Source organism: Hyla sarda, chromosome 8, assembly GCF_029499605.1.
Source record: "Hyla sarda isolate aHylSar1 chromosome 8, aHylSar1.hap1, whole genome shotgun sequence".
Classification (NCBI taxonomy): Eukaryota; Metazoa; Chordata; class Amphibia; order Anura; family Hylidae; genus Hyla; species Hyla sarda.
Window position 1 is genome coordinate 224,583,685 of NC_079196.1, and position 23,891 is coordinate 224,607,575.

The 23,891-nt window shown below is 46.4% G+C and overlaps 1 protein-coding gene across 1 annotated transcript; it reads left to right on the forward strand.

Moving 5' to 3' along the window:
• Positions 1 to 817: 817 nt before the first annotated feature.
• On the forward strand, positions 818 to 23,827 carry LOC130283795 (large neutral amino acids transporter small subunit 4-like). Its single transcript, XM_056533278.1, has 14 exons — positions 818 to 1,242; positions 1,329 to 1,385; positions 11,979 to 12,168; positions 12,267 to 12,322; positions 15,556 to 15,632; positions 16,643 to 16,735; positions 19,203 to 19,336; positions 19,686 to 19,849; positions 20,078 to 20,233; positions 21,336 to 21,462; positions 21,636 to 21,750; positions 22,079 to 22,152; positions 22,226 to 22,349; positions 23,687 to 23,827. The coding sequence occupies exons 1-14, from the start codon at positions 1,104 to 1,106 to the stop codon at positions 23,825 to 23,827; spliced, it is 1,647 nt and encodes a 548-aa protein (XP_056389253.1). The 5' UTR covers positions 818 to 1,103.
• The last annotated feature ends 64 nt before the right edge of the window (positions 23,828 to 23,891 follow it).

Here is a 23,891-nt window from a genome sequence, read left to right on the forward strand (position 1 = left end):
GGGTCCAGATTGCAGCTGTGTCATCTGTAAACACAAGGTTATGTGAACATATAATGCACAATACTCAAGGAGACCGGAGCATTGATCCTTGTAATAGACAGAAAATCCTCAACACAGAAGACCTCAGAGAAGAAGAATGCTTATATACTGCCTGCTACACGCTGGATGAGACATCCCTGGAGAAGATTTCTTATATACTGTATATGAGACATCCCTGGAGAAGACTTCTTATATACTGTATATGAGACATCCCTGGAGAATGCTTCTTATATACTGTATATGAGACATCCCTGGAGAAGACTTCTTATATACTGTATATGAGACATCCCTGGGGAAGACTTCTTATATACGGTATATGAGACATCCCTGGAGAAGACTTCTTATATACTGTATATGAGACATCTCTGGAGAAGACTTCTTATATACTGTATATGAGACATCTCTGGAGAAGATTTCTTATATACTGTATATGAGACATCCCTGGGGAAGACTTCTTATATACGGTATATGAGACATCCCTGGAGAAGGCTTCTTATATACGGTATATGAGACATCCCTGGAGAAGACTTCTTATATACTGTATATGAGACATCTCTGGAGAAGACTTCTTATATACTGTATATGAGACATCCCTGGAGAAGATTTCTTATATACTGTATATGAGACATCCCTGGGGAAGACTTCTTATATACGGTATATGAGACATCCCTGGAGAAGGCTTCTTATATACTGTATATGAGACATCCCTGGAGAAGACTTCTTATATACTGTATATGAGACATCCCTGGGGAAGACTTCTTATATACTGTATATGAGACATCTCTGGAGAAGACTTCTTATATGCTGTATATGAGACATCCCTGGAGAAGACTTCTTATATATGGTATATGAGACATCCCTGGAGAAGACTTCTTATATACTGTTTATGAGACATCCTTGGAGAAGACTTATCATGTCCAGGAACCCTGCAATACACTGCATGTCAGACATCACCGGAGACCTCTAATATAGTATATACTGCCTGCAATAATCTACATATAACCCATCTCTGAAGTCCATATCGTGATACCCTGCACTCCTCCGATCGGCACTGCTGCTCAAACATGGGGAGAATCCTTAGAATGTGGGTGCTGAGCTCAGCCCTGGTGGAAACGCTCTTATTTTCGGGGTGTCTTCTTGGCTGGAGTTCCCTGAGCCCCATCCTGATGGATGTGGGGGTGCTGTCTCTGGATTGTCACTCAGGTCTGTATCCGGTGGGGTCTCCTTTGGCTTCACTCTCTGCTGTTCTCCGGTCATACAAATGTCTCTTTTCTTATGGTGTCTCATAGGACTGGAGCAGTCAGAAGCGGGGAGTAATGATAGCGCCCTTGAAGCTCGGCGTATGGGTGAGTGACTGTGATAAAGTGTATAGACCAGTGGTCTCAAACTGTGGCCCTTCAGATGTTTTAGAACTCCAACTCCCAGCAAGCCTGGACAGCCAACTGCTGTTCGGGCATGCTGGGAGTTGAAGTTCTAAATCATCTGGAGGGCCACAGTTTGAGACCACTGGTATAGACATTATATTGGTAAAATCTTGATACCTGGTCACTTCCCTCACATTTTGTTCTGTCCCTCCTTTTATCCCCATTCTGTCCCTCCTTTTATCCCCATTCTGTCCCTCCTTGTATCCCCATTCGGTCCCTCCTTGTGTCCCCATTCTGTCCCTCCTTTTATCCCCATTCTGTCCCTCCTTGTATCCCCATTTGGTCCCTCCTTGTGTCCCCATTCTGTCCCTCCTTGTATCCCCATTCTGTCCCCCCTTGTATCTGCATTCTGTCCCTCCTTTTATCCCCCTTCTGTCCCTCCTTGTATCCCCCTTCTGTCCCTCCTTTTGTCCCCATTCTGTCCCTCCTTGTGTCCCCATTCTGTCCCTCCTTGTGTCCCCATTCTGTCCCTCCTTGTATCCCCATTCTGTCCCTCCTTGTGTCCCCATTCTGTCCCTCCTTGTATCCCCATTCTGTCCCCCCTTGTATCCCCATTCTGTCCCCCCTTGTGTCTGCATTCTGTCCCCCCTTGTATCCCCATTCTGTCCCTCCTTGTATCCCCATCCTGTCCCCCCTTGTATCTGCATTCTGTCCCTCCTTGTGTCCCCATTCTGTCCCCCCTTGTATCCCCATTCTGTCCCCCCTTGTGTCCCCATTCTGTCCCTCCTTGTGTCCCCATTCTGTCCCTCCTTGTGTCCCCATTCTGTCCCTCCTTGTGTCCCCATCCTGTCCCTCCTTGTGTCCCCATCCTGTCCTTCCTTGTATCCCCATCCTGTCCCTCCTTGTGTCCCCATCCTGTCCCCCCTTGTATCCCCATTCTGTCCCCCCTTGTGTCCCCATTCTGTCCCCCCTTGTGTCCCCATTCTGTCCCTCCTTGTGTCCCCATTCTGTCCCCCCTTGTGTCCCCATTCTGTCCCCCCTTGTGTCCCCATTCTGTCCCTCCTTGTGTCCCCATTCTGTCCCTCCTTGTGTCCCCATTCTGTCCCTCCTTGTGTCCCCATCCTGTCCCTCCTTGTGTCCCCATCCTGTCCCTCCTTGTGTCTCCACCCTGTCCCTCCTTGTATCCCCATCCTGTCCCTCCTTGTGTCCCCATCCTGTCCCCCCTTGTGTCCCCATTCTGTCCCCCCTTGTGTCCCCATTCTGTCCCTCCTTGTGTCCCCATCCTGTCCCTCCTTGTGTCCCCATTCTGTCCCTCCTTGTATCCCCATCCTGTCCCTCCTTGTGTCCCCATTCTGTCCCTCCTTGTGTCCCCATTCTGTCCCTCCTTGTATCCCCATCCTGTCCCTCCTTGTGTCCCCATCCTGTCCCCCCTTGTGTCCCCATTCTGTCCCCCCTTGTGTCCCCATTCTGTCCCTCCTTGTGTCCCCATTCTGTCCCCCCTTGTGTCCCCATTCTGTCCCCCCTTGTGTCCCCATTCTGTCCCTCCTTGTGTCCCCATTCTGTCCCTCCTTGTGTCCCCATTCTGTCCCTCCTTGTGTCCCCATCCTGTCCCTCCTTGTGTCCCCATCCTGTCCCTCCTTGTGTCTCCATCCTGTCCCTCCTTGTGTCCCCATTCTGTCCCTCCTTGTGTCCCCATTCTGTCCCTCCTTGTGTCCCCATTCTGTCCCTCCTTGTGTCCCCATCCTGTCCCTCCTTGTGTCCCCATTGTGTCCCTCCTTGTGTCCCCATTCTATCCCTCCTTGTGTCCCCATTCTGTCCCTCCTTGTGTCCCCATTCTGTCCCCCCTTGTGTCCCCATTCTGTCCCTCCTTGTGTCCCCATTCTGTCCCCCCTTGTGTCCCCATTCTGTCCCCCCTTGTGTCCCCATTCTGTCCCTCCTTGTGTCCCCATTCTGTCCCTCCTTGTGTCCCCATTCTGTCCCTCCTTGTGTCCCCATCCTGTCCCTCCTTGTGTCCCCATCCTGTCCCTCCTTGTGTCTCCATCCTGTCCCTCCTTGTGTCCCCATCCTGTCCCTCCTTGTGTCCCCATTCTGTCCCTCCTTGTGTCCCCATTCTGTCCCTCCTTGTGTCCCCATCCTGTCCCTCCTTGTGTCCCCATTGTGTCCCTCCTTGTGTCCCCATTCTATCCCTCCTTGTGTCCCCATTCTGTCCCTCCTTGTGTCCCCATTCTGTCCCTCCTTGTGTCTCCATTCTGTCCCTCCTTGTGTCCCCATCATTCTGCCCCAAATCCCCCATAATGAAAAAGTGATCACAGAATGTTACAAATCTTTACTGATTTATAGAAAAGGAAAAACTATAATCCTGCAGTGACTTAAGTATTCATACCCTCTACTTTAACATGTGACATAAGTATTCATACCCTCTACTTTAACATGTGACATAAGTATTCATACCCTTTACTCAGCACATAGTTGAAGCCCCATTTGGCAGTGATCTCAGCCTCCAGTCTTCTTAGGCACCACAAGGGTTACACACCTGGATTTGGGGATTTTCGGCCATTCTTCTCTGCAGATCCTCTCAGCTCTGTCAGGTTGGATGGGACCATCGGTGGAAGACATTTTCAGGTCTCTCCAGAGATGTTCCATTGGGTTCGGGCTCTGGCTGGGCCACTCAAGGACAGTCACAGAGTTCTCCCTAAGCTGCTCCTGTGTTATCTCGGCCGTGTGCTTAGGGTCATTGGGGGAGATTTATCATAACCTGTGTAGAGGAGAGAGGTGCAGTTACCCATAGAAACCAATTGGATAAATTATTTCATTTTTAAAGAGGCCTGTCCAAAATGAAAGCAGTGCTCTGATTGGTTGCTATGGGCAACTGCACCACTCTGCTTTACTCAGGTTTTGTTAAATATCCTCCATCGTCTTATTGTAAGTTAAATCTTCAGTCCAATCCGAGGCCCAGAGCGCTGGATCAAGTTTACATGAAGAATATCTCTGTACTTTTCTCCATACAGCTTTCCCTCAACCCTGATCAGTCCCTGTTCCCCCAGACATGATGCTGCCCCACCATGATCACTGTAGGGATGGTATTGGTAGGTAATGGGCAGTGCCTGGTAGGTAATGGGCAGTGCCTGGTTTCCTCCAGACATGATGCTGCCCCCACCATGATCACTGTAGGGATGGTATTGGGCAGGTGATGGGCAGTGCCTGGTTTCCCCCAGAAATGATGCTGCCCCCACCATGATCACTGTAGGGATGGTATTGGGCCGGTGATGGGCAGTACCTGGTTTCCCCCAGACATGATGCTGCCCCCACCATGATCACTGTAGGGATGGTATTGGGCAGGTGATGGGCAGTGCCTGGTTTCCCCCAGACATGATGCTGCCCTCACCATGATCACTGTAGGGATGGTATTGGGCAGGTGATGGGCAGTGCCTGGTTTCCTCCAGACATGATGCTGCCCCCACCATGATCAATGTAGGGATGGTATTGGGCAGGTGATGGGCAGTGCCTGGTTTCCCCCAGACATGATGCTGCCCCACCATGATCACTGTAGGGATGGTATTGGGCAGGTGATGTAGAGTGCCTGGTTTCCTCCAGACATGATGCTGCCCCCACCATGATCACTGTAGGGATGGTATTGGGCAGGTGATGGGCACTGCCTGGTTTCCTCCAGACATGATGCTGCCCCCACCATGATCACTGTAGGGATGGTATTGGGCAGGTGATGGGCAGTACCTGGTTTCCCCCAGACATGATGCTGTCCCCACCATGATCACTGTAGGGATGGTATTGGGCAGGTGATGGGCAGTACCTGGTTTCCTCCAGACATGATGCTGCCCCCACCATGATCACTGTAGGGATGGTATTGGGCAGGTGATGGGCAGTGCCTGGTTTCCTCCAAACATTATGCTGCCCCCACCATGATCACTGTTGGGATGTATTGGGCAGGTGATGGGCAGTGCCTGGTTTCCTCCAGACAAGATGCTACCCCCACCATGATCACTGTAGGGATGGTATTGGGCAGGTGATGGGCAGTACCTGGTTTCCCCCAGACATGATGCTGCCCCCACCATGATCACTGTAGGGATGGTATTGGGCAGGTGATGGGCAGTACCTGGTTTCCCCCAGACATGATGCTGCCCCCACCATGATCACTGTAGGGATGGTATTGGGCAGGTGATGGGCAGTGCCAGGTTTCCTCCAGACATAATGCTGCTCCCACCATGATCGCTGTAGGGATGGTATTGGGCAGGTGATGGGCAGTGCCTGGTTTCCTCCAGACATGATGCTGCCCCCACTATGATCACTGTAGGGATGGTATTGGGCAGGTGATGGGCAGTGCCTGGTTTCCTCCAGACATGATGCTGCCCCCACCATGATCACTGTAGGGATGGTATTGGGCAGGTGATGGGCAGTACCTGGTTTCCCCCAGACATGATGCTGCCCCCACCATGATCACTGTAGGGATGGTATTGGGCAGGTGATGGGCAGTGCCTGGTTTCCCGCAGACATGATGCTGCCCCCACCATGATCACTGTAGGGATGGTATTGAGCAGGTGATGGACAGTGCCTGGTTTCCCCCAGACATGATGCTGCCCCCACCATGATCACTGTAGGGATGGTATTGGGCAGGTGATGGGCAGTGCCTGGTTTCCTCCAGACATGATGCCGCCCCCACCATGATCACTGTAGGGATGGTATTGGGCAGGTGATGGGCAGTGCCTGGTTTCCCCCAGACATGATGTTGCCCCCACCATGATCACTGTAGGGATGGTATTGGGCAGGTGATGAGCATTGCCTGGTTTCCCCCAGACATGATGTTGCCCCCACCATGATCACTGTAGGGATGGTATTGGGCAGGTGATGGCCAGTGCCTGGTTTCCTCCAGACATGATGCTGCCCCCACCATGATCACTGTAGGGATGGTATTGGGCAGGTGGTGGGCAGTGCCTGGTTTCCTCCAGACATGATGCTGCCCCCACCATGATCACTGTAGGGATGGTATTGGGCCGGTGATGGGCAGTGCCTGGTTTCCCCCAGACATGATGCTGCCCCCAGCATGATCACTGTAGGGATGGTATTGGGCCGGTGATGGGCAGTGCCTGGTTTCCTCCAGACATGATTCTGCCCCCACCATGATCACTGTAGGGATGGTATTGGGCAGGTGATGGGCAGTGCCTGGTTTCCTCCAGACATGATGCTGCCCCCACCATGATCACTGTAGGGATGGTATTGGGCAGGTGATGGGCAGTGCCTGTTTTCACCCAGACATGATGTTGCCCCCACCATGATCACTGTAGGGATGGTATTGGGCAGGTGATGGGCAGTGTCTGGTTTCCCCCAGACATGATGCTGTCCCCACCATGATCACTGTAGGGATGGTATTGGGCAGGTGATGGGCAGTGCCTGGTTTCCTCCAGACATGATGCTGCCCCCACCATGATCACTGTAGGGATGGTATTGGGCAGGTGGTGGGCAGTGCCTGGTTTCCTCCAGACATGATGCTGCCCCCACCATGATCACTGTAGGGATGGTATTGGGCCGGTGATGGGCAGTGCCTGGTTTCCTCCAGACATGATGCTGCCCCCACCATGATCACTGTAGGGATGGTATTGGTAGGTAATGGGCAGTGCCTGGTTTCCCCCAGACATGATGCTGCCCCCACCATGATCACTGTAGAGATGGTGTTGGGCAGGTGATGGGCAGTACCTGGTTTCCTCTAGACATGATGCTGCCCCCACCATGATCACTGTAGGGATGGTATTGGGCAGGTGATGGGCAGTGCCTGGTTTCCTCCAGACATGATGCTGCCACCACCATGATCACTGTAGGGATGGTATTGGGCAGGTGATGGGCAGTGCCTGGTCTCCTCCAGACATGATGCTGCCCCCACCATGATCACTGTAGGGATGGTATTGGGCAGGGGATGGGCAGTGCCTGGTTTCTTCCAGACATGATGCTGCCCCCACCATGATCACTGTAGGGATGGTATTGGGCAGGTGATGGGCAGTACCTGGTCTCCTCCAGACATGACGCTGCCCCCACCATGATCACTGTAGGGATGGTATTGGGCAGGTGATGGGCAGTGCCTGGTTTCCCCCAGACATGATGCTGCCCCCACCATGATCACTGTAGGGATGGTATTGGGAAGGTGATGGGCAGTGCCTGGTTTCCTCCAGACATGATGCTGCCCCCACCATGATCACTGTAGGGATGGTATTGGGCAGGTGATGGGCAGTACCTGGTTTCCTCCAGACATGATGCTGCCCCCACCATGATCACTGTAGGGATGGTATTGGGCAGGTGGTGGGCAGTGCCTGGTCTCCCCCAGACATGATGCTGCCCCCACCATGATCACTGTAGGGATGGTATTGGGCAGGTAGTGGGCAGTGCCTGGTCTTCCCCAGACATGATGCTGCCCCCACCATGATCACTGTAGGGATGGTATTGGGCAGGTGGTGGGCAGTGCCTGGTCTCCCCCAGACATGATGCTGCCCCCACCATGATCACTGTAGGGATGGTATTGGGCAGGTGGTTGGCAGTACCTGGTTTCCTCCAGACATGATGCTGCCCCCACCATGATCACTGTAGAGATGGTGTTGGGCAGGTGATGGGCAGTACCTGGTTTCCTCTAGACATGATGCTGCCCCCACCATGATCACTGTAGGGATGGTATTGGGCAGGTGATGGGCAGTGCCTGGTTTCCTCCAGACATGATGCTGCCACCACCATGATCACTGTAGGGATGGTATTGGGCAGGTGATGGGCAGTACCTGGTCTCCTCCAGACAATGCTGCCCCCACCATGATCACTGTAGGGATGGTATTGGGCAGGGGATGGGCAGTGCCTGGTTTCTTCCAGACATGATGCTGCCCCCACCATGATCACTGTAGGGATGGTATTGGGCGGGTGATGGGCAGTACCTGGTTTCCTCCAGACATGATGCTGCCCCCACCATGATCACTGTAGGTATGGTATTGGGCAGGTGGTGGGCAGTGCCTGGTCTCCCCCAGACATGATGATGCCCCCACCATGATCACTGTAGGGATGGTATTGGGCAGGTGATGGGCAGTACCTGGTTTCCTCCAGACATGATGCTGCCCCCACCATGATCACTGTAGGGATGGTATTGGGCAGGTGATGGGCAGTACCTGGTTTCCTCCAGACATGATGCTGCCCCCACCATGATCACTGTAGAGATGGTATTGGGCAGGTGATGGGCAGTACCTGGTTTCCTCCAGACATGATGCTGCCCCCACCATGATCACTGTAGGGATGGTATTGGGCAGGTGGTGGGCAGTGCCTGGTCTCCCCCAGACATGATGCTGTCCCCACCATGATCACTGTAGGGATGGTATTGGGCAGGTGGTGGGCAGTGCCTGGTTTCCCCCAGACATGATGCTGCCCCCACCATGATCACTGTAGGGATGGTATTGGGCAGGTGGTGGGCAGTGCCTGGTCTCCCCCAGACATGATGCTGTCCCCACCATGATCACTGTAGGGATGGTATTGGGCAGGTGGTGGGCAGTGCCTGGTTTCCCCAATACATGTTTTGATGCAATGGAACTTTACAGAAGAAGGCAGTATAACAGTCTTTACAATTAGCCAACTTCCACAGAGGTGACCGGGACACAGAGAACCTTTCAGGCTTGGACTTGTAGTAGTAATAATGATGATGGAGGCCACTGTACTACTGTAATGACTTTGGTAGGGACAGTAGAGACTTGTAGACATAGAAGACTTACAGATTAGATGTGGCTGCAGGTTTGTAGGCTTTGGACTAGCTGGACTGGACTTGTACAGGACTGGTGCTTTACTGTCCATGAACTAAAGACCTAGTGTGGAGACTACAGCCCTTTATATATCAGGGGGCGGGACTAAAGCCCATTGGTCGCTGGTTGCCTGTGGTTACCTGTGTCTCTGGAACTCTGGGGATCAGGTGATCACATATCACATGACCATATCACATGACCTTAGGAAGGTCCTATACAGTTTACTAATAACTAGGGTTGTAAGAAAAAATCGATTCGCGCTATTATCGCGATTTTTTGTTCCGCGATACTGAAGCGATTTTAAAATTCTGAGAATCGATTTTTTTTTAAATAAATTATTATAATTAACATTTACTGTATTTCACTCACTGAGTCACAGTCCTTTTTGTCTGTCTTATTTTTTTTATAACACTTAAACTCCTGACCACTAGTTGGCAGTGTACCTGTTATCAGCTCTGTCCCACTCGCAGGCTGCTACCGCGAGACTACAGACTCAGAACAAACAGGAAGGAGAACGTACGCACTCACAGGACAACTCTCGCGGGATCTTGTTCTTTCTCAGCTAGAATAAGTTTTCCCAAGCTTTTAATAGGGAATATCGCGATATATCGAATCGCCACCCTGGTATCGCGATTCAAATCGAATCGCCAAATTATTGGCGATTCACACCCCTACTAATAACCTTTACACATAGTTTATATTCACTGTACAATACCTATAATAGATGTACATGATTAATGTACATTATAAATTATAATAATGACCTAGGGGGACCCTGCAGGAGAGCCCTGTGGACTTGAGGGACTCTACCTGAGGGGACTTTAGGACTGTACAAAACCACGTTCTGTACCGGGACACCACAAATGTCACATGTCGTAGTAAAGGGTATGAATACTAATGTCCATGTGAAATTATAGTTTTTCAAGGCCACAGGATAGCAATATACTGAATGGATTGGTGAGTACAGACAGACGGATGATCACGTTATATACATCCAATCCAGTGTTTCCCAACCAGGGTGCCTCCAGATGTTGCAAAACTACAACTCCCAGCATGCCCAGACAGCCGAAGGCAGGGCCCCAGTATACAGCACTGCAGGACCCCGGTATACATCACTGCAGGACCCCGGTATATATCACTGCAGGACCCCGGTATACATCACTGCAGGACCCCGGTATACATCACTGCAGGACCCCGGTATACAGCACTGCAGGACCCCGGTATACAGCACTGCAGGGCCCCGGTATACAGCACTGCAGGGCCCCGGTATACATCACTGCAGGACCCCGGTATACATCACTGCAGGACCCCGGTATACATCACTGCAGGACCCCGGTATACAGCACTGCAGGACCCCGGTATACAGCACTGCAGGACCCCGGTATACATCACTGCAGGACCCCGGTATACAGCACTGCAGGACCCCGGTATACATCACTGCAGGACCCCGGTATACAGCACTGCAGGACCCCGGTATACAGCACTGCAGGACCCCGGTATACAGCACTGCAGGACACCGTTATACATCACTGCAGGACCCCGGTATACAGCACTGCAGGACCCCGGTATACAGCACTGCAGGACCCCGGTATACAGCACTGCAGGACCCCGGTATTCAGCACTGCAGGACCCCGGTATTCAGCACTGCAGGACCCCGGTATACAGCACTGCAGGACCCCAGTATACAGCAATGCAGGACCCCAGTATACATCACTGCAGGACCCCAGTATACAGCACTGCAGGACCCCGGTATACAGCACTGCAGGACCCCGGTATACAGCACTGCAGGACCCCAGTATTCAGCACTGCAGGACCACAGTATTCAGCACTGCAGGACCACTGTATACAGCACTGCAGGACCCCGGTATACAGCACTGCAGGACCCCGGTATACAACACTGCAGGACCCCGGTATACAGCACTGCAGGACCACAGTATACAGCACTGCAGGACCCCGGTATACAGCACTGCAGGACCCCGGTATACAGCACTGCAGGACCCCGGTATACATCACTGCAGGACCCCGGTATACAGCACTGCAGGACACCGGTATACATCACTGCAGGTCCCCGGTATACATCACTGCAGGACCCCGGTATACAGCACTGCAGGACCCCGGTATACATCACTGCAGGACCCCGGTATACATCACTGCAGGACCCCGGTATACAGCACTGCAGGACCCCGGTATACAGCACTGCAGGACCCAGGTATACAGCACTGCAGGACCCCGGTATACATCACTGCAGGACCCCGGTATACAGCACTGCAGGACACCGGTATACATCACTGCAGGACCCCGGTATACATCACTGCAGGACCCCGGTATACAGCACTGCAGGACCCCGGTATACAGCACTGCAGGACCCCAGTATACAGCACTGCAGGACCCCGGTATTCAGCACTGCAGGACCCCGGTATACAGCACTGCAGGACCCCGGTATACAGCACTGCAGGACCCCGGTATACAGCACTGCAGGACCCCAGTATACATCACTGCAGGACCCCAGTATACAGCACTGCAGGACCCCAGTATACATCACTGCAGGACCCCGGTATACAGCACTGCAGGACCCCAGTATTCAGCACTGCAGGACCACAGTATTCAGCACTGCAGGACCACCGTATACAGCACTGCAGGACCCCAGTATACAGCACTGCAGGACCCCGGTATACAACAATGCAGGACCCCGGTATACAGCACTGCAGGACCACAGTATACAGCACTGCAGGACCCCAGTATACAGCTCCCCCCGCAGGAATCTATGGTGCAGCCTGTTTTCTCACTGATTCTTCTCTTCTTTTAGAGGTGGTCTCATCCCTACCTGGGATAATATTGGGGTCCAAGCCAAGAGAACCCCATGATTCCTGCACAGTTCAAGAGCGATACCTGAACTTGGCCTTCACGGTGGGGACGTTCTTCGCCTGGGGGGCCTTCCTGCCCCTGCAGCTGCTTTTAGGATATGCCCACATCAGATCACTGCGCCAGATTGGAGGGTGAGAAATATACAACCCATTCTGTGTCACTTACAATAACCGCAATATTGTCTACCGCCTGTCATCACCCACCATCTCTTCACCCTGTCCCCCCACAGAGCCCTGGTGTCCATCTCCTACCTGATGCTGATGTACTGCTTTACTAACCCACAAAGTAAGTACATCCATAGGGGGCAGTATTATCGTAGTTATATTCTTGTATATAGGGGCAGTATTATCGTAGTTATATTCTTGTATATAGGGGCAGTATTTTAGTAGTTATATTCTTGTATATATGTGGCAGTAGTATAGTAGTTATATTCTTGTATATAGGAGCAGTATTACAGTAGTTATATTCCTGTATATAGGAGACAGTATTATAGTAGTTATATTCTTGTATATAGGAGCAGTATTATCGTAGTTATATTCTTGTATATAGGGGCAGTATTTTAGTAGTTATATTCTTGTATATATGTGGCAGTAGTATAGTAGTTATATTCTTGTATATAGGAGCAGTATTACAGTAGTTATATTCCTGTATATAGGAGACAGTATTATAGTAGTTATATTCTTGTATATAGGAGCAGTATTATAGTAGTTATATTCTTGTATATAGGAGCAGTATTATAGTAGTTATATTCTCGTATATAGGAGCAGTATTATAGTAGTTATATTCTTGTATATATGTGGCAGTATTATAGTAGTTATATTCTTGTATATAGGAGGCAATATTATAGTAGTTATATTCTTGTATATAGGAGCAGTATTATAGTAGTTATATTCTTGTATATAGGAGCAGTATTATAGTAGTTAAATTCCTGTATAAAGGAGCAGTATTATAATAGTTATATTCTTGTATATAGGAGCAGTATTATAGTAGTTATATTCTTGTATATAGGGGCAGTATTATAGTAGTTATATTCTTGTATATAGGAGCAGTATTATAGTGGTTATATTCTTGCATATAGGAGCAGTATTATAATGGTTATATTCTTGTATATAGGAGCAGTATTATAGTAGTTATATTCTTGTACATAAGAGCAGTATTATAGTAGTTATATTCTTGTATATAGGAGCAGTATTATAGAAGTTATATTCTTGTATATAGGAACAGTATTATAGTAGTTATATTCTTGTATATAGGAGTATTATAGTAGTTATATTCTTGTATATAGGAGCAGTATTATAGTAGTTATATTCTTGTATATAGGAGCAGTATTATAGTAGTTATATTCTTGTATATAGGAGCAGTATTATAGTAGTTATATTCTTGTATATAGGAGGCTGTATTATAGTAGTTATATTCTTGTATATAGGAGCAGTATTATAGTAGTTATATTCTTGTATATAGGAACAGTATTATAGTAGTTATATTCTTGTATATAGGAGCAGTATTATAGTAGTTATATTCATGTATATAGGAACAGTATTATAGTAGTTATATTCTTGTATATAGGAGCAGTATTATAGTAGTTATATTCTTGTATATAGGAGCAGTATTATAGTAGATACATTCTTGTATATAGGAGCAGTATTATAGTAGTTATATTCTTGTATATAGGAGCAGTATTATAGTAGTTATATTCTTGTATATAGGAACAGTATTATAGTAGTTATATTCTTGTATATAGGAGCAGTATTATAGTAGTTATATTCATGTATATAGGAGCAGTATTATTGTAGTTATATTCTTGTATATAGGGGCAGTATTATAGTAGTTATATTCTTGTATATAGGAGCAGTATTATAGTAGTTATATTCTTGTATATAGGAGCAGGATTATAGTAGTTATATTCTTGTATATAGGAGCAGTATTATAGTAGTTATATTCTTGTATATAGGAGGCTGTATTATAGTAGTTATATTCTTGTATATAGGAGCAGTATTATAGTAGTTATATTCTTGTATATAGGAACAGTATTATAGTAGTTATATTCTTGTATATAGGAGCAGTATTATAGTAGTTATATTCATGTATATAGGAACAGTATTATAGTAGTTATATTCTTGTATATAGGGGAAGTATTATAGTAGTTATATTCTTGTATATAGGAGCAGTATTATAGTAGTTATATTCTTGTATATAGGAACAGTATTATAGTAGTTATATTCTTGTATATAGGAGCAGTATTATAGTAGTTATATTCTTGTATATAGGAGCAGTATTATAGTAGATACATTCTTGTATATAGGAGCAGTATTATAGTAGTTATATTCTTGTATATAGGAGGCAGTATTATAGTAGTTATATTCTTGTATATAGGAGCAGTATTATAGTAGTTATATTCTTGTACATAGGAAACAGTATTATAGTAGTTATATTCTTGTATATAGGGGCAGTATTATAGTAGTTATATTCTTGTATATAGGGGCAGTATTATAGTAGTTATATTCTTGTATATAGGAGCAGTATTATAGTAGTTATATTCTTGTATATAGGAGGCAGTATTATAGTAGTTATATTCTTGTATATAGGAGCAGTATTATAGTATATTCTTGTATTTTGGAGCAGTATTATAGTAGTTATATACTTGTATATAGGAGCAGTATTATAGTAGTTATATTCTTGTATATAGGAGCAGTATTATAGTAGTTATATTCTTGTATATAGGAGGCAGTATTATAGTAGTTATATTCTTGTATATAGGAGCAGTATTATAGTAGTTATATTCTTGTATATAGGAGCAGTATTATAGTAGTTATATTCTTGTATATAGGAGGCAGTATTATAGTAGTTATATTCTTGTATATAGGGGGCAGTATTATAGCAGTTATATTCTTGTATATAGGAGCAGTATTATAGTAGTTATATTCTTGTATATAGGAGGCAGTATTATAGTAGTTATATTCTTGTATATAGGAGCAGTATTATAGTAGTTATATTCTTGTATATAGGAGCAGTATTATAGTAGTTATATTCTTGTACATAGGAAACAGTATTATAGTAGTTATATTGTTGTATATAGGAGCAGTATTATAGTAGTTATATTCTTGTATATAGGAGCAGTATTATAGTAGTTATATTCTTGTATATAGGAGAAGTATTATAGTAGTTATATTCTTGTATATAGGAGCAGTATTATAGTAGTTATATTCTTGTATATAGGAGCAGTATTATAGTAGATATATTCTTGTATATAGGGGCAGTATTATAGTAGTTATATTCTTGTATATAGGAGCAGTATTATAGTAGTTATATTCTTGTATATAGGAGCAGTATTATAGTAGTTATATTCTTGTATATAGGAGGCAGTATATTATAGTAGTTATATTTGTTGTATATAGGAGCAGTATTATAGCAGTTATATTCTTGTATATAGGAGCAGTATTATAGTAGTTATATTCTTGTATATAGGAGCAGTATTATAGTATTATCGTTATACATATGCCGTTTCTCTCGTCCCTCAGATCTGTCCCTGTTTTTGCCCTTTGCGTTGATCGCTCAGGGTCTCGGGGGAAGCTGTGTCCTCTTCTCTTCTCTCCTGGTAAGGACGGGATCTTATCACTGTGAGAGATTTACCTTTATGGCGGATACAAATCATCTTATCAGTGAGCGATTTATTATGTTTTTATGTGAACTGTTTGTGACGTCACATGTGTCGCCTATAAACAATCTGAGCGTTTACACAACAGATCCCGGATCACACCCAAGATCCCTGACCTCACAGAGAGCCCACTGACTGCAGGATACAGTAGAAGACAGTGTTTCCCAACCAGTGCGCCTCCAGCTGTTGCAAAACTGTAGTTTCATAAGATATATACCAATGTGTGCTGAGCCACTGTATCTAAGCCTATTGTGAGATACAGTGGCTCGGCAGACTGTATCTAAGCCTATTGTGAGATACGGTCTGCTGAGCCACTGTATCTAAACCTATTGTAAGATACAACCTGCTGAGCCACTGTATCTAAGCCTATTGTGAGATACGGTCTGCTGAGCCACTGTATCTAAACTTATTGTAAGATACAACCTGCTGAGCCACTGTATCTAAGCCTATTGTGAGATACAACCTGCTGAGCCACTGTATCTAAGCCTATTGTGAGATAAAACCTGCTGAGACACTGTATATAAACCTATTGTGAGATACAGACTGCTGATCCAGTGTATCTAAGTCTATCCTGTGTAACAATGTTTACTGATCTGCTGTATCTAAGCCTATGATGTGTGCTTCTGTCAGCTGAACACCTGTCTCTACATGTATCATACATCTGCTAGGCTTCTGTATCTAAGCTGATCATGTTTGATACTGTCTGCGGAGCCTATGTATCTAAGCCAGTGTTTCTCAACCAGTGTGCCTCCAGCTGTTGTGAAACTGCAACTCCCAGCATACCCGGACAGCCAAAGGCTGTCCGGGCATGCTGGGAGTTGTAGTTTTGCAACAGCTGGAGGCACCCTGGTTGGGAAACACTGCTCTAAGCATTTGGTGTGATACAGTACAGATTGACATGTTGCTAGTTTATAGCTGCGGTTATGTGTATATTATCTTGTCTCCTCCAGCTCCCGCAGATCCTGCAGAACGTTGGATCTCTCTTCCCCTCTCTGGTCATTGCGAGTTTCTCCGCCTCAGCGACCATCTTCACCATCATCAAGGTAAAACATTATAAGGGCATTCAGCGTTCCCTCACCAGTTATGGATATATACAGGGCTAAGTCCCAAATAATTCAATAGTCCCAAATTCAATGGTAAATAAGGTGCTCAGTCCCATATAATTCACTGGTATATATAGGACTCAGCCCCAAATAATTCACTGGTATATATAGGGCTCAGTCCCAAATAATTCACTGGTATATATAGGACTCAGCCCCAAATAATTAACTGGTATATATAGAGCTCAGCCCCAAATAATTCACTGATATATATAGAGCTCAGCCCCAAATAATTCACTGGTATATATAGGGCTCAGTCCCAAATAATTCACTGGTATATATAGGACTCAGTCCCAAATAATTCACTGGTATATATAGGGCTCAGCCCCAAATAATTCACTGATATATATAGAGCTCAGCCCCAAATAATTCACTGGTATATATAGGGCTCAGCCCCAAATAATTCACTGGTATATATAGAGCTCAGCCCCAAATAATTAACTGGTATATATAGGACTCAGTCCCAAATAATTCACTGGTATATATAGAGCTCAGTCCTAGGTGACTTATACAATCATTGACAAAAAAAACCTCCCCCAGGATAGAAATGTCGGATCGCTGTAATACTCCTCATGCAGATATGTAATGGTTACACACTGGGTCCTGCCACAAGATGGCGTAAAAGTGCTTCTTCCATAGCGCTATAAAAAGGTTCTCAGAGGCTACTTTTGGGTAGTGTACCTCTTGCTGAGAGATCACTGACTGGTAGAAATGTCTCTGTGAGGCACTCAAAGACATTGGGGAAGATTTATCAAAACCTGTCCAGAGGAAAAGTGGCCCAGTTGCCCATAGCAACCAATCAGATCGCTACTTTCATTTTTAACAAGGCCTCTGCAAAATGAAAGAAACGATCTGATTGGTTGCTATGGGCAACTCAGCAACTTTTCCTTTGACAGGTTTTGATAAATCTCCCCCATTATGTCCAGTTAAAAGACTTTGAGAGGAGACAGCACTAGACTGAGAACAGCAGGATTGGTCATTTTGATGTATTGCCCCCATCCAAGCCATTCTGACCAAACTATTAGGTGTTGGGGGCAGTAGTTATGTGAGGGCACATGTGGGGAACATGCTCCAGACAGATCATCGGTACTGCCCCCTCTCTCTTCTCCCCTGTCTTTTAATTACAATCTCCTGTCTCTTCACTACACCCCGTTTCTTCATTACACCCCCCTTCTCTTCATTTCACTCCTCTGTCTCTTCATTACACCCTCCTCTTCATTACACTCCTCTGTCTCTTCATTACACTCCTCTGTCTCTTCATTACACCCCCTTCTCTTCATTACACCTCCTTCTCTTCATTACACTCCTCGGTCTCTTCATTACACCTCCTTCTCTTCATTACACTCCTTCTCTTCATTACACTCCATCTCTTCATTACACCCCCTGTCTCTTCATTACACACCCGTCTCTTCATTACACACCCGTCTCTTCATTACACTCCCGTCTCTTCATTACACTCCCGTCTCTTCATTACACCCCCTTCTCTTCATTACACCCTCTTCTCTTCATTACACACCCGTCTCTTCATTACACACCCCTGTCTCTTCATTACTCCCCCTTCTCTTCATTACACCCCCTTCTCTTCATTACACCCCTGTCTCTTCATTACACCCCCTTCTCTTCATTACACCCCCTTCTCTTCATTACACCCCTGTCTCTTCATTATACCCCCCGTCTCTTCATTACACTCCTGTCTCTTCATTACACTCCTTTGTCTCTTTATTACACTGCCTTTTCTTTTCACTACACTGTTTCTTCATTACATTCCTGTCTCTAAATTACATTCCTGTCTCTAAATTACATTCCCCATCTCTTCATTACACTCTATTATCTCTACATTATACCCCCTGTCTCTTCATCACACTTATCTGTCTCTTCATTACATTAGTCTTTACATTACACTCCCCATCTCTTTATTACACTCTCCTACCTCTACATTACATTCCCCATCTCAACATTACACCCCGTATCTTCGTTACATTAGTCTTTACATTACATTCCCCATCTACATTATATACCCCTGCCTCTTCATCACACTTCTCTGTCTCTTCATTACATTCCCCCATCTACATTATATACCCCTGCCTCTTCATCACACTTCTCTGTCTCTTCATTACATTCCCCCATCTACATTATATACCCCTGCCTCTTCATCACACTTCTCTGTCTCTTCATTACATTCCCCCATCTACATTATATACCCCTGCCTCTTCATCACACTTCTCTGTCTCTTCATTACATTCCCCCATCTACATTATATACCCCCTGCCTCTTCATTACACTTCCCTGCCTCTTCATTACACTGAACTCTATTAGTCCCTAGGGACCTATTAGTATATATAATAGTGTTAGTCATTTGGGAATTCAGTATAATAATAATAATAGCGTTTTGGTTCCTGTCTTCCTTCAGGTCATTTATTATTCGGGGGCCCCTATTGTCCCCATAATTTTAGGATACGGGGCCATGTCCTGTGTGGTGTTGGTGAACAGCACCCTCTGCTGGAGCCTGAACCCTGCTGGGAAGGAGGAGGACAATATATACAGGTAAGGAGATGGGGCTCCGGTGAGTGTAGCCCAAGGGTCTGCATCATAGCTGTAGTTCTGACACATCTACTCATTGTATCGGTAGATGTTGAGAGTTGTAGTGACTGGGGCAGACGCTGTAGCCCAGTGTTTCCCAACCAGGGGGCCTCCAGCTGTTGCAAAACTACAACTCCCAGCATGCCCGGACAGCCTTTGGCTGTCTGGGCATGCTGGGAGTTGTACTTTTGCAACATCTGGAGGCACCCTGGTTGGGAAACTGGGAGTCCGGGCATGCTGGGAGTTGTAGTTTTGCAACAGCTGAAGGCACCTTAGTTGGGAAACACTGCTGTAGCCTCTTGTGTTTCCTCAGTGTCAGTCTGCGGCTGAACTGCTACGAGGCCATGAAGAAGAAGAAGAAACCACAGGAGGAAAACTGGTGCCAGAAATCTCTGAAACTCAAGTTCCAGGAATCTCTGAGGGACCGAGAAAGAATTCTGAGCCAGAGAAGGACGCTGAGCTTTAAGAGGCCAAATGGTGAGAGTCCTTATGGGTCATCCTCAGGCCGGGGCCAGGACACTTCATCTGGGACCAAGACGCCAGCTATGGCCGACCAGGTCCTGACCCAAGGATGAGGTCCACCAGAAGTAACGCCATTAGGATCTGGGCCTTTGATGTTCGGTCCTATTTGGTTTTATTCACCTTGTAACGTATCAGGCGGAGGCAGGGACCTTCTCAGGACTGTTCTTTTTCTCTTTTATCCAGTTCTGGCCCCGTCACCTGTGATGGACAGTCTGACCAGCCCCACGTTCATCCTTCACCTGCTGTCAGACTCCACGCTGCTCACCTGGGTCTACTTCTATGTCTCCTCCATCAACGCACATCTTCAGATCCAGGCAGAGGATCAGGAGGGTCAGTCAGGTGAGCGCTCAGGCCCTGGTGAGCTAGTGGTATATACATAGTGCTCAGGCCCTGGTGAGCCAGTGGTATATACATAGTGCTCAGGCCCTGGTGAGCCAGTGGTATATACATAGTGCTCAGGCCCTGGTGAGCCAGTGGTATATATAAATATATATATAGTGCTCAGTCCCTGGTGATCCAGTGGTATATACATAGTACTTAGTCCCTGGTAATCCAGTGGTATATAAATTGTTTAGTCCCTGGTGATCCAGTGGTATATATAGTGCTTAGTCCCTGGTGATCCAGTGGTGTATATATAGTGCTTAGTCCCTGGTGATCCAGTGGTGTATAGTGCTTAGTCCCCAGTGATCCAGTGGTGTATATATAGTGCTTAGTCCCTGGTTATCCAGTGGTATATGTAGTGCTTAGTCCCTGGTGATCCAGTGGTATATAAATTGTTTAGTCCCTGGTGATCCAGTGGTATATAGTGCTTAGTCCCTGGTGATCCAGTGGTATATAAAGTGCTTAGTCCCTGGTGATCCAGTGGTATATAGTGCTTAGTCCCCAGTGATCCAGTGGTGTATATATAGTGCTTAGTCCCTGGTTATCCAGTGGTATATATAGTGCTTAGTCCCTGGTGATCCAGTGGTATATAAATTGTTTAGCCCCTGGTGATCCAGTGGTATACATAGTGTTTAGACCCTGGTGATCCAGTGGTATATAAAGTGCTAAGTCCCTGGTGATCCAGTGGTATATATAGTGCTTAGTCCCTGGTGATCCAGTGGTATATAAAGTGCTAAGTCCCTGGTGATCCAGTGGTATATAAAGTGCTTAGTCCCTGGTGATCCAGTGGTATATAAAGTGCTAAGTCCCTGGTGATCCAGTGGTATATATAGTGCTTAGTCCCTGGTGATCCAGTGGTATATAAAGTGCTAAGTCCCTGGTGATCCAGTGGTATATATAGTGCTTAGTCCCTGGTGATCCAGTGGTATATATAGTGCTTAGTCCCTGGTGATCCAGTGGTATATATAGTGCTTAGTCCCTGGTGATCCAGTGGTATATATAGTGCTTAGTCCCTGGTGATCCAGTGGTCTCTATATATAACAGCGTCCTATCTTCCTAGATATCTACTCCTCGGTGTTCGGGGCTTTGCAGATGCTCGGCCTATTTGCTGCGCCGCTGATCTCTATCTTACTCTACAACCATCGGATCCGAAAAAGACCCATAATGAGGATCCAGACCACGACAAGGTTCTCCCATATTATCTGACAGTGGTCTCCAGACCATGGACCTCCAGCTGTTGTAAAAATATAACTCCCAACATGCATGCTGGGAGTTGTAGTTTTGCAACAGCTGGAGGGTCACTGTTCTGTCACCTCCACGTTGTATGGACGATGCCTAATGACAAGATTGTGTTCTGCAGGAATTCCCACAAAAGCGCATGCGGCATCAAGAGACTGTCGGCCGTGTACGCCCTCAGGGGTCTCGTCATCGTCGGATTTGGGATAAGTTGTCTTATACCTTCCCTGCAGGTCCAGGTAAATGGTCTAGACTCTAGAGCAGTGGTCTTCAACCTGCGGACCTCCAGATGTTGCAAAACTACAACTCCCAGCATGCCCGGACAGCCAACGGCTGTCCGGGCATGCTGGGAGTTGTAGTTTTGCAACATCAGGAGGTCTGCAGGTTGAAGACCACTGCTCTAAAGCTTGATCTTTTTGAGTGCAGTGCCACCTCCTGGCCAGCAGATGGAGTGGCACCAATTCCACGCACACTGGATGCCGCTGCCTCTGCTGGCTGTGACTGTTACTACATGTAAATGATCGACAGAATGAGACCTAACTTGTTGCCTTCCTCTTTACCCCCGAGGTTGTTGGCTTTATCCTCCATGTGGTTATGAGAACGTCCATGTTTTTGGTCAGCTCCACCCTTTATCTCTGCGTGTGAGTATAACAGGTCACATGATCAGAAGTCAGGGTGGAATCGGGCGTCACAACATCTCTTCTGTCCTTTTAGGTTCCCCGGCCACCATTATGGAGCTCTGCTGGGAATCGGCACCTTCATCTCCTCAATCCTGTCCCTTCTCCAACACCCGCTCTTCATGCTGTTCACCGGGCCCCTGCAGAGGAACCCATTCTGGGTAAGTGGGAATCCGATCCTGATAATATACATATTATACTGCAGAGCTGTACTCACTATTCTGCTGGTGGGGTCACTGTGTACATACATTACATTACTTATCCTGTACTGATCCTGAGTTATATCCTGTATTATACTCCAGAGCTGTACTCACTATTCTGCTGGTGAGATCACTGTGTACATACATTACTTATCCTGTACTGATCCTGAGTTATATCCTATATTATACTCCAGAGCTGTACTCACTATTCTGCTGGTGAGGTCACTGTGTACATACATTACATTACTTATCCTGTACTGATCCTGAGTTATATCCTGTATTATACTCCAGAGCTGTACTCACTATTCTGCTGGTGAGGTCACTGTGTACATACATTACATTACTTATCCTGTACTGATCCTGAGTTATAGCCTGTATTATACTCCAGAGCTGTACTCACTATTCTGCTGGTGGGGTCACTGTGTACATACATTACATTACTTATCCTGTACTGATCCTGAGTAATATCCTGTATTATACTCCAGAGCTGTACTCACTATTCTGCTGGTGAGGTCATTATGTACATATATTACATTACTTATCCTGTACTGATCCTGAGTTATAGGCTGTATTATACTCCAGAGCTGTACTCACTATTCTGCTGGTGGGGTCACTGTGTATATACATTACATTACTTATCCTGTACTGATCCTGAGTTATATCCTGTATTATACCCCAGAGCTGTACTCACTATTCTGCTGGTGAGGTCACTGTGTACATACATTACATTACTTATCCTGTACTGATCCTGAGTTATATCCTGTTTTATACTCTAGAGCTGTACTCACTATTCTGCTGGTGGGGTCACTGTGTATATACATTACATTACTTATCCTGTACTGATCCTGAGTTATATCCTGTATTATACTCCAGAGCTGTACTCACTATTCTGCTGGTGAGGTCACTGTGTACATACATTACATTACTTATCCTGTACTGATCCTGAGTTATATCCTGTATTATACTCCAGAGCTGTACTCAATATTCTGCTGGTAAGGTCACTGTGTACATACATTACATTACTTATCCTGTACTGATCCTGGGTTATATCCTGTATTATACTCCAGAGCTGTACTCACTATTCTGCTGGTGAGGTCACTGTGTACATACATTACATTACTTATCCTGTACTGATCCTGAGTTATATCCTGTATTATACTCCAGAGCTGCACTCACTATTCTGCAGACATGTTATCCTGTGCACTGGTATGAAGACACTCCCCAGAAGGATCAGTGATTCCGGCTCTGGATCAGTATAATTCTGCACATAATGATATAATTCTCCGGTCTCGTTGTAGATACACGTCATGTTTCTGGCTCTTTCTCTGGGATCCTTCGCTCTACCCCTTCACCTCATCATCAAAAATAAGGGTCGGCCCCATCACCCGCTCTCTCGCCCCATTCACCTCCACCCCGTGACCCCTCCGAGTAAGACCTGACCCCTTTTCTTCTACACGAAGAGATGACCATGGACGGAATTGAAGATATTTTCTCTTTTTTCTA